Source organism: Meles meles, chromosome X (assembly GCF_922984935.1).
Source record: "Meles meles chromosome X, mMelMel3.1 paternal haplotype, whole genome shotgun sequence".
NCBI classification, from domain to species: domain Eukaryota; kingdom Metazoa; phylum Chordata; class Mammalia; order Carnivora; family Mustelidae; genus Meles; species Meles meles.
In genome coordinates this window covers 15,766,050-15,778,056 of record NC_060087.1, presented here as the reverse complement: position 1 = coordinate 15,778,056, position 12,007 = coordinate 15,766,050, and the positions used below count along the sequence as shown (strand labels likewise).

Sequence of the window (12,007 nt, the reverse complement as noted above, 5' to 3'; positions counted from 1 at the left end):
ATCCTGAGTGGGTTTTTTAACCTGAGTGCTTTGAAGTAGATATAGTAAGGGGTGATGGTGGAGGTAGACTAAAAGTTGAGTCTCATGCGAGGTCAGAGGAAGTCGCCTGAATTGGAGAACAGGATCCTTGTCTGGAAAATTAGTGAAACAGTCCCTGTGCTAGTAACAAGGCTCTAGGCAGGGGTCAAAGGGGAAGGGGTAAATCTGAAAACAGGGCCTTGGGGGTGCATTTGATATGAGAAGATATAGTAAGAGGTTCATCAAAGGTGGGTTCCAAGTCGTGAGTGTAGGAAACAAAGAGGATGAGCCCGGGGCAGGTTAGGAAGTAGAGGTAGTGACGTTTATCCAGCTCATCCATACACTCCTCATTCTTGTGATGTGTGTGTGGGTAGCACAAGGAGTTCCGTTAAGTTTGGAAAACACTTAAATAATGTTAAGGATAGAGTTGAGCAGGAACTATAGGACTTCTCAGAGACTTTAATAGGCTATTATGCAAGGATTAGACCAAGTATTCTGTGTTTCCCATATTTACCAGAATGTGGGATTAGGAGAATTGGCAGTCGGTTGGTTGGTGGAACATCTTGGGAACATACTTTGGAAAATTATTTCAGAATCAGAGGACGTTGTATGTGTTCTAATACCCAGATGATAATGAACCCTGCATATGATGGTCTTTTGATCATAATAGATGGCAACTTGAGGGAATGTGAGGGAACAGGCTAGGATGAATATTTGGAAATCACAGGCAGAGAGCCGTCTACCAGAAACATGGCTGAGATTGGATTCTTCTTTATGGTGGTGACCAATAATTAATAGGCGCTCGGGGACGTGTGCATGGGTGCAAGGGAATAAGGCAGGGGCAACAGAGGTCTAGGAAGATAACCTGGAAAATATGCTGTCACTTGAAACTGTGCTGGAAAGATCTGGTATGTGGCAGTGACAAACCGGGGGGGTGCCAGGAAGGCCTCCTGGTCTGATTTGTCAAGAAGAACATCTCCCCTATTCCACCAGTTGTGTTGTGGGGGGGTTGCTAATGCTAGGGCAGAGGGTGAGACCGTAGTGTCCCCAAGCTCCCTGCTCCATTTAGCACTTACCCTTCATATCCTAAGAGAATAAATAACATCCAGATCTTGCTCTCAAGGAGACCACTATTTCTGAAGAGAAGGAGGGAGAAAAGCAGTTAAACTTCTAAGTGTAATACAGTTAAATGCTTCTAGAGCATCTGTGATTCTGACAAGGTCTTCAACCATGATTGGGCAGAGGTTTAACGTGACTCGAATTGTTGCTAACTTTTCAAGACAACCGGGGAAATAAACACTATATGAACGAACTATAAGTCGTAAGCCCAATTTTATAATCAGGAGATTGCTTTAAAAATTGTTTTTCTTGGGGCACCTGGGTGGCTCAGTGGTTTAAGCCGCTGCCTTTGGCCTTCGGCTCAGGTCATGATCTCAGGGTCCTGGGATCGAGCCCCGCATCGGGCTCTCTGCTCCACAGGGAGCCTGCTTCCTCCTCTCTCTCTGCCTGCCTCTCTGCCTACTTGTGATCTCTCTCTCTGTCAAATGAATAAATAAAATCTTTATAAAAAATTGTTTTTCTTATAGCAAGGTTTAAAAATGGACTGAAGCTTGCCCCTTTGGAGGTGTCAGACTTGACATATTGGTATATGAGTTGTTTTAAAGGTGACCTCTGTCCCTCGAATGGAGCTACAAATATATTTTCTCTTTGACTGGACCATGCATTTTATCTTTAGAATTTTGAGTTGTATTTTACTCTGCTGTATGTCCTGTTGATATCAGATAGTTTAAGCCGAGCCAACCAAAGGCAGGCAAATTGACAGTTGCTAATGTAAATTCCCAGCGAGTAGAGAAAGCTTCCATTGGAAGCTCACAGGCGCCCATTGTAAGGATGCTCCTTTGTGCTTTTCTCTTCTGGCTCTGACACGAGCTGGCCCCCTGGGCTTTGGCTTTGCTGCTACTGCTCCCGGCCGGGCACCAAGAAGACTTTTCATAATACCATCAGTTATAGATGCTCATGAAAGGAGTGTGTAAAAAGAAATATTAAAATTTTATAGTGCGTTTTAATAGTTCGTGTTTATTTCTGAGTTACGATGGTAAATGAAAGCTAAAAGGGTGTGGATATGGTTATATATACATACTGTTTCGTCTTTTCTCCTGTTACTATGTCCTGTAGCCTGCATCTCTCTGTATCCTATGCATGATGAACATTTGGGATAACCACGCCCAGTGGCTGGATGCTCCTCAACACAGCAGTCCAGAAAGCCCAATGAATTGCTGTTTAAGTGTTTGCAGTGATGTGCGGCATCGTCCTGCCTTTTTGTCTGCTTCCCTGCCTCGCGCTGAACAGGCACTTAATGAATCTGCACTGAGCAGAATGGGAAGGAATGCTGTTAGACATGAGTGTAGCGACAGGAATGCCTAGAAAGAGCCATCCTTTAGCCTCTATTTTACCAGCTGTTTGAAAAGTCGTCTCTTGTGTTTGGCTTTCTGTGAAGACTTGAGTAATGTCTACGTATAGCTTCTCAGAAGATCACCGTCTTCTAGAATGGGTATCCAAAAGCCTGGTCTGCCAATAAAGAGGCTTCCCTGACTGCTAGAACATAGGGAGCTCTCTTTCTCTCTTCCCCCATCCACTGAACCTGGTTGCCTTTGTGATTAAGAGTTATGTGTGGTATTCTTGGAAAGGAGACTTTCAGAGGTGGGACTTAAACTCTCTTTAACATTGTCCTCTAATTAGAAAATTTTATACACTCAAGGAGTTTGCATCTGAATTAGAATGAAGTCACAGGAGTGACTTGATCTGAGCAGGACCCCGGTCTCACGCTCCAGCAGTCACAAAGAGAAACAGATAAATTAGTCATTAGGGAGCTGGATTCCACTGGGCTCAAATCCAGGGATTGTCTTTCCTACAAGCACTAGTTTCTTCATTTTGGCACAGAAAAGGCAAAAAAAATTACTGCTCCAGTAACTGAAATCATATGGGGATTATCCTTCCCGATGCTATATAACCAGATTTTACAGAGCTAGGAGTAGATATGATGCTCCTACGGGACCCAAAACCCCAGAAACTTTATTTAGTACTTTTGTCAAGAAAGCCAATAGGAGAGAGACTTCTGATCTTAAATCTTCAAAGGAATGAATTTTTTGAAGTATTTAGTTTTGTTTTTTTTTTTCCTTGTCATAGTGCTGTTTAATTTGTGAATCTGACCTTGGCAAAATTTTTTTTTAATTTTTATTTTTTAAGCATAACAGTATTCATTGTTTTTGCACAACACCCAGTGCTCCATGCAAAACGTGCCCTCCCTATTAAAAGTTGTTTTTAAATGGAGATTAGGGTGTGGTAGGAAAGACAGAACTTGACAGCAGCCTGGTGATGACTGTGTGTTGTAGTAGATGATTAGCAATTGTAGGTCACTGTCGGTGGCAATCAATCATTGTCTGTTTGTAGAGCTTTCACCTCTCTGCAGCCATCCATATATCTGTCTACTCCCAGACCCAGCAGCAGCTTCAGAGTTGGGGGACAAGCAGAGCACAGGAGCATAGATGTGGGTACTAAGAAGTCTTTAGGCCACAGCACAGGGAAGAGAAAATGCTGGGCTGAGCTGTGGAGTGGAGCTGCCGAGTGTTCCTTCACAAGGCAGATGGTAAAATGGGCCTGTTGCCCAACTCTTAGGAGGGAAAGAGCTGTGTCCTGAGCAGAGTCAGCACAGCCCCCAAGTGCATGGCCAGTCCGTGTCCTGGATAAGCCATCTTCTCAGGAGGGCAAGAACTCGGAACTCTGCTGAGGAAGCAAGGAGTAGAGATCCCCAGTCTTCTTCCACAACTGCTGGAAGCCTAACATTCTTCTTCACTGCCTACAGGGTGGAAGCAAGATGTTTGGATGAGATTCCCTGATTTTTTCTGTCCACTTGGGCCTGGATTTCAATTGTATATGACCTCTGTGTGTGCTGGAGCTAGGCATTGCCCTTTGCAAGTTGGGGTTCTGTTCACTTTTAGCCCAGTGGACCCAAGATGTTTTCAGAGGTGTAGGGGAAGCTGAAAGCCTAGTGAAAAAGCAGTGTTTCATTGCCCCGTGTCTTTGTTCTTGTATTTAGAGGAAGGGCAGGGGACAGGGGTTCTCGAATGGGGTGTTTGGAAAGGTGTGGGATGTTTGGTGCGGATGCATTGATCAGGACCACTGTGGGCGATCAGTGGGCAGCAGCACAGGTGGCCAAGTGTCCTTTAGTGTGTGAGACAGTCTCTTACAATGAAGAGATGTCACACCTAACATGCCCCTAGAGAGACACACTCTGAGGGAGCCACAGGATTTGGCTGTCCCTGAAGGTTAGTACAGTCATGCAGATCTGCCCACTTGGCCTTTAGGGTAGTCTGAGGCTAGGAACTGTCTTCCATTGTTGATACAAAACCATCTTTCTGTCCATTTATCCATCTGTCCCTTCACCCATCCATCCTCTCAGGGCTTCTTTGGTGAAGGACCCCATAGCCACGTGGGCTCCCCATTCTTTCCCCTCAGTGATATAGTCCCATTGTCAGCCCCACTAAACTCTCGTTCCTTTCTGAGCTGACTGATTTAGTACTGTTATGCCAGCTGAGAGCAGAGAAGGTAGAAAGCATCAGAGCCTACTGGAAGGAGAGCGAGAAGAAGAAGAAGAGTGAAGAAGATGGTTTATGACTCATCTGACTATGAGAATAGGCACAGCATTGTTCACCCAAGAAAAGTATTTGGTCAGTGCTGATGGAATCCCACCCACATCTAGGTCAGTGCTTCTCAGTCTTGAGTGTACACCAGCATCCCCTGGAGGGTGTGTTCGGACAGACTGCCAGGCACCATCCCCAGAGTTTCTGATTGAGAAAGTCGAGGGTGGGGCCCGGGAATTTGCTTTACTAGCAAGTTCCCAGTGATACCAATGCCGCCCGCCTGGGAGCCATCCTTGAGTAGGCCTGGAGAAGAGAGAAACAGCTGAACGATTCCCGTCTCTGGGACACCTCAGGGACCAGGCTGAGTGGGGAGGAACTTGCCTTACTCTTGACCTTCAATCATGGCCCAAGAAGAAGAAAGGAAAAGTTAATTTAAGTCTAGCACCCCTGGCAGACGCGCCCATTACCAGCCTCACCGTCACCCATTGCTGGGAGCCACATGGAGGCCAGGGTGCTGTATTTTCTGAAATAGAAGAAGAACAGAGTAAGCCCTGCGTTCACATGTCTTTCTGTGACAGAAGTATAGAAGTAAGTGCACTTAACTGGGGGCTTTTTCTTGATGTCTCTTAGCTTGCACTGTCCTGTAAAGCAGGGCATCAGAGACCATGGGCAGCACTTCCCTTTGTTACTAAGTAAGGGGAAGTTATAAGAACACACAACCTGTGAAGTTTTCCCTAAAGGAAGGCATCTGGTTTGAAGCCCAAACCATTAGAAGCCTCCTTTTTACCCAGAAAGGAACCCGGAGTCAGGATTGAGCTGTATTTTCCTGACTTCCCCTCCCTACTGTCAGTAATCACTCAAGGATTAACAGTTTTGCTTTTCTTCTTCTTAATGAGTTAATGACAGTGATGCTTTGTTCCTGCGGGTCCATAGGGGAAGAACGGAGATGGAGGGGGGCACCACCGTTGGAAATGGAAACAGGAATGTGAATGACACTTTTGACAATGCCTCCTTTTACCTTCACTTCCTGATTTTTCAAGATAATTTCTTAGGATGGTTTTTCGTCAAATTTGACCTTATGGCCGAATAACAACACACTTTTTTCCTCCTTGATGCTTCCTTGGAATCGCAACATATTATTAGTCTGAGTACTTCGCAGCAGTTGAGGGTGGCATGGCATTTTGGATTTCATTTTTTATCCCATTTAGAAGGCCCCGTGGCACTAAATAAAAATGTCACTGTGTAAAATGTAAAAGCTTTCTGTCACAAATGTTTTTAAAAATTCATGAAGGGCTGAGGATTTGATTTATCTTATCCTCTTTCTGTGATTTATTCATATTTAATGTTGGTTTCAACAATTGAGGCATGAAGAACTTTTTCAAATTAAAAACAGTGGTGAGTTAGATTTATTTGAAGCCACATTCCACCAGGCTGGTTTTTGAATTCTGTAGTTCATTCCTCTCTCTTCGTGTGTTCAAGGGGAGGATATGTTTGGTTTTCCCAGTGGCTGGAATTCTCACTAGGGAAACCGTTCATTGCTGGGGAGGTTGATTCCCCAGCTCCTTCGTTTTGACAGCTGTTTTGACAGCCGTTTTCCTGGTATCCACACACCGTCTCCTTGGGCATCACGCACCATCACGCAAACGTGGTGGCAAAAGAGAAGAGTGGGCAGAGACCTCACCTTTGGATCCATCATTTTATTGGCTGTCTGGTTTTTTGGTTTTGATATTTTGAGCCTCTGAGTTGCCTGTGTTTTCAGGAACATCTTTAGTCAGAGACAATATTAGTCTTCTCCGTGGATGGTTTATAAATAATCAGTGGTAATAGAGTTAGCTTTGAATGAAGGAAAGAAAATAAACTCCAAACAAATTCATCTTTTTTTTTTTTTTGACTAGTAAATAAACACCTAAGGTCTGTGACACTGGTCGCTCTCAAAGCCCTGGAGGGTCAAAAGGCTCATGGGAAGAGGGCCTCCGGGCCGGGCCTCCGTGTTCTGTCTTCAGGGCAGGCAGAGCTGTCCTCGGGGACGTGGGGGTATTTACTCCGACCCCGCAAGGCAGGCTGGCTTTTCGGTGGCTGGGAGATGTGGTAAGACCCCGCTTCTCTGGACACTCCGGCCTCTGCCCAGCCTTCCACTTGCCTGTCCACCCGACCTTCCGGCTCTCTCTCCCTTTATCCTTTCCTTCTTTCTGCCTTTTTATTCTTGCCCTCTTACTCCCATTCTTCGACTCTACAGACCCTTGCGGTGCCTCCTCTGGGCCCGGGGCTCTGCCTCCGCAGCCTCTCGTAGCCTGAGGGGAAATGTGCCTGTCTAGTCTGCTGAAAATAATCAGCCTTTTAATAAGGACATCAAGGAAGAATGGGAATAAAAGGTACTGAGCCCCTCCGAGGCTAAAGCCCTTGCCCCCTGGTTCTCCCACTTGTTTGTCAGCGAGGGTCTGGCCTGGCAGAGAACCGCAGCCACTAGACAGAGCGATAAAAACTCAAGTGTGTGGTTTTTCGAAGCATTTCTTCATCGTGAACTTGATTTTATTTCTTTGCTTAATGGGGAGAATCATCTCGTTAAGTAAACTGCTCTCTTTCCTCCTCAGACTATTGGAAAGAAGTTACCTCCGGCTGCTGCAACTCCGGACCCGTCAAAACCAGAAATGGACAGCAGGACAAAGAGTGAGTTTCCTTGTTTCTCCACTTTACGCTTGGAAGCAGTTAAGTGTTTTCTTGTCATTGAAGTGCCTTTGAAAAATCCTCACATAATCTGAATAGCTATTTCACTTTTTTTTTATTTTAAATTTCAGGGTAGTTAACATACAGTGTCGTATTCGTTTCGGGTGAACAATATAGTGATTCCGCAGTTCTGTACCTTACTCGGGGCTCATCATAATTAGTGTACTCTTTAATCCCCTTCACCTTAATGGCTTTTTTAAAAGCATCAGAAAAAATACCCCAGATGTATTTCACGAGGTCCTGCCAGTGGGTGGGCGCAGGGTAGGTTAAAGAACTCCTGGGGGATTTTCTCCTTTCTGGAATGTGGTTCTTTCCCATGTATACCCAAGCACTTTGCATAGTTCGGAAAGCAGGAAGATTCTAGAGAATGACAACTCAGGCAGTTTGGGGATTCATAGGCCTTCAGGTCTGGGAGGCCCAACCTCCTAACCTCCACCCGCAGCCAGCACTCCCAACGCCTGCCTTCCTGCCAGCATCCTCCATGCCTCTTGGCTGCAACCTGTCTCCGTACAGATGTCTTTCTTTCATTGAGTCAGACACGCTCTTCCAGTGATTTTTACCCATGAATTTTCATTTCTGACTCTATATTGATACTAGCCCATTTTTCTCCTAACAGCTCTTTAAGTATTTTGAGGCGAGCTATTGCCCCACAACCCTCCCAAAGAACAGCATTCCCTACTCTAGATCATTGCCAGTTAAAATATACGATGTCTGGGTACATTTGCATTTCAGATAACAGTGAATAGTTTTTTGGTTATGAGTAAGTCCCGTGTGCTATTTGTTGTTTATCTGAAATGCAAATGTACCTGGGCATCCTGAATTTGTAGTTCTTAACCTGGCAAGTCTCCAACTCCTTTTGTTATCCTTCCAATAACTAGGGCATTCTGGGCAGGCTCTGGTCAGAAACAATTACTTCAATTCCTTTTACAGATTTTATGGGTTTTTTTTTTCTTTTCAGCCTCAGATTTTCTTACAAGGATAATGTGGACAGACTACTAATCTAGTTTGGAAAGCCCAAGATTGAGAGAACATAAATCACACATATATAATTATGATTAATATAAGAGCAAAGCACAGCTCTGTTCTTCTAATTGCAAAATAATATACCAGAGACTCGTTTTGCAAGGCAAAACAGGTAGTTTCTAGAACAAATGACTGCTAGTGCCTTAGACATAAGAATATGAATTTGTGGGACTTGCCAAGCCCCAAATGGTGGCTTTGATAAAAAAGTTCGTGGATGATACAGAAGCAAATGCTAGAGCTCTGCCTTACTGCTTAGGGTTCGGATGAGTTCCACATGCCTTCTGTCTGGCAATGCTACAGTCAGACTCCTGATACTAGCAGAAAGCCCCGTCTGAGGCTCTAACCCTGCGGTTCTCACAGGAGAATGCTCCTTGATGCTTGAGCATGCTCCAGCATCCCCTGGAGACCCCCACATTGCTGGGTCCCACCTCCAGGATTTCGGAATCACTGGGTCTGGGGGAAGCCTGATAATGTGCTTTTCTAAGGGATTTCCAAGTGCTGCTGCTGCCTCCTGGTTCAGGGCCCACACTTTCAGAACCACTGTTTGGAGCTCCTACATGTTCCTAAGGAGACACTGGCCCCATATTTATTCAAGCAGGTTACAGGCTTATCATGCTAAACCTGCCTTTAGGCACTGGAGAATTTTGAAGAATTAAACATTAAATCATGTATGCAAACATTTGTTTTGTTGAACAGTGGCCTGCCCTTCCAGTCAACTGCTTCTTCTGTAGTTATGGCTATTAACAAATTTATAAATGGTCACTGTTACTAGCAAAGTTGCTTAGACGGCCAGAATGGGGAATGGGCAGGAAAAGGAGAAGGAGAAGACCCATCAAGCTTCAAAGGTGATTGGAATGTGGTCTCTAGGACAGGCTGTCCTCATGACATGCGACAACCAGTGGTCTTTACCAACCTGACTTGTTTGCAGAAATAGTAATCTGAGAAACAAGTCAAACTAAGAGTTTCCAAAGAAACAAAGTTGAAATTCCCTGTAGATTGGGTGACTTGTGGGTTGCTTTCAGGGGAGGCTGAGCAGTAGGGACCCGAGGGGTCACTTGTTGGGATGTGGCACAAAGCAGGACCGGCTATGGGGCCTGCTTAAGTGGCTAATCCTAGGGTCTCAGGAACTAGCCCTCGGATAAGATCATGTCCTTGATGCTTTCTTTTCACCCTCTGTAATGTCTGTAGACAGGACATTTGAGTCTTTTGGGAAACATTAGGTGGCTGGGGGAGGTAGATAGCTGTGTGTTGGAGCAGTCCTGGCTGATAGAGATACCATGTGAGCCACATACATAATTTTACATTATCTAGTAGTCATGTTTTTGAAAAAGAAACAGGTGAACTTGTTAATTTCAATATATTTTATTTAACTCAATATATCCCCAGTGTTATTTTTCACATGAAACCCCTATAAAATTATTAAGTGAGATATTTTTATTCTTTATTTATATGAGTCTTCACAAGCCAGCCTGTATTTTTTTATTAACATATAATAATGTATTATTTGCTTCAGGATTACAGGTCTGTGAATCATCAGTCTTACACACTTCACAGCACTCGCCATAGTACATACCCTCCCCGGTGTCCATAACCCAGCCACCCTATCCCTATCCCCCCATCCCTCGAGCAACCCTCAGTTTGTTTCCTGAGATTAAAAGAATCTCTTATGGTTTGTCTCCCTCCTGATCCCATCTTGTTTCATTTTTTCCCTCCCTATGCCCCACGAACCCTTCACCCTGCCTCTCAAATTCCTCCTATCAGGGAGATCATATGATAATTGTCTTTCTCGGACTGACTTATTTGGCTTAGCATGATACCCTCTAGTTCCATCCATGTCGTCGCCAATGGCAAGATTTCATTTCTTTTGATGGCTGCATAGTATTCCATTGTGGATCTATACCCCATCTTCTTTAGCCAGCATGTATGTTACATGCCTCATCTAACCCAGAGCAGCCACATTTCAAATGCTCCATAGCCGCATGTGCCTAGTGGCCACCATATTGGACAGTGTAGTTTGAGAGTAATTCTGGGACCTAAGATGGGCTTCCTAGGCATAAGTATTAACACAGATCTGAATATTCAGGTCCTTTAAGCATGTGGGAGGATCCTGACTCTAGCCCAAGCCTGTCCAGTCCTACGAGTATCTATTAATTACTTCCATCCCCCGGCACCGCTCTGGAAGCATCATGGTGACGGGACAGGTTGTTGATGACGAGTGTTTTTACAGAGGCTGGGTGGTACGTTCTGGCTCAGAGTTGGCAGTGAGGATTCTAGGGCCAGCTGTGTTATTCTCTGGCTGTGTGACCTTGGGCCAGTAATTTTATTTCTCTGGCCTTGCTCTTCATTGTCTGTGTTGCCCATGAAGTCGGAGAGTTGTGCTAGCAAGTCCCCCTGAGGTTGCTCGCAGCATCCTCATCCACTGATTCAAGTCCAGAGCTTTACGGTTTAGAGTAACAAGTTTCTGCATTTAGAGAACAGAGCGGCCAGATGGGAGAGGCAGAAGAAAGAGGGGGAACGATTCAGTAGGAATATGAGATCTCATCGGGTATGGGGGTAGGTGTGCGTGTAAGTGGGTAACAGGTCAGAAGGAGAATTCTCGCTGTCAGCGAAGGCTTGAAGGATGTTTATTCACAGGGGTTTTTCATGGACTCAGAGCAAGAATTTCTGCAGTTAATCTCACCCAACCTTCTTTCTGGCTTTCATTGTCAAGAGCAAATTTTGAGGTACTTGTTCTCCCTTGATTTCCCCGAAGCACCTAAGTCCACTAAAAAGCCCCCTGCAGTGGGAACATTTTGCTGCTTTCGGATTTTGATGCAAATGCCATGTTCAGGTGGAAGGACACAAAGCACTGATTATTAGAAATGATCGTGAGCTTGGGAGCAGGGCTTCTGATGAGCGGACACATCTCTAACAACTGTCCGGCAGTTCAGAGGAGAGAAGTCCCTCCCTCACGTCTCTGTCCTCGGCTGGCTAAAGGATTAAGTTATGATGATGCAAAAAATGTTCATGTAGATCGGTCTTTTTGTAGGGAAAGTGAAACTCAGCTGATCAGGGTTTATTTAAACAACTAACATTATCTCCCCTCCCCCAGTAAAGCCTTTATGATATTGAAGCTCATCTGAAACGCATGCTAGGGAACAGATTGCCATGATTTTCATAACAAGAGGGAAACTGTCTAAATATTCATAAATGAAGTACCCTGAGATTCCTCCAGCTCATCACATCTGGAATTTCTCTGATTCTTACTCCATTTGATGCAGATTTGTGGCCGCTGTGGGGTAGAAAAATAGCCCGGAGAAATGGCTGGGTAGCATCTTTCTGAACAAACAGTTCAGTCTCAGAGATTCGGAGGACCAGTTGAGCAGGAGGGTTAGGGAAAAGATAACCCTTGAAAAATTTGAACCAAGGCAGGTCAGGCTTCAGAATAAATGATGACCATGGGGCAAAGGCTAAACCCACCCCCGCTGCCTGACCTCCCCTCACTCCATTCCTGGTTTTTGTACCACCTTTCTGGTCACTTTGTTCATTGACTCACTTCTTAGGAGTTGTCCCCGGTGGTGGTAACACATGGTGGCTTAGGGCTATCATTGGGCCCTCAAGGC

At 45.0% G+C, this 12,007-nt stretch overlaps 1 protein-coding gene across 7 annotated transcripts in view; it reads left to right on the top strand.

The window, feature by feature from the left end:
- The window catches only part of SH3KBP1 (SH3 domain containing kinase binding protein 1), a 341,474-nt gene that overhangs the window by 231,821 nt on the left and 97,646 nt on the right, over nt 1–12,007 (top strand). For all 7 annotated transcript variants that reach the window (XM_045995813.1, XM_045995818.1, XM_045995814.1 and 4 more), the window contains one exon: nt 7,250–7,325. In XM_045995813.1, the coding sequence (XP_045851769.1) occupies nt 7,250–7,325 (76 nt within the window). The remainder of the gene's footprint in view (nt 1–7,249; nt 7,326–12,007) is intronic.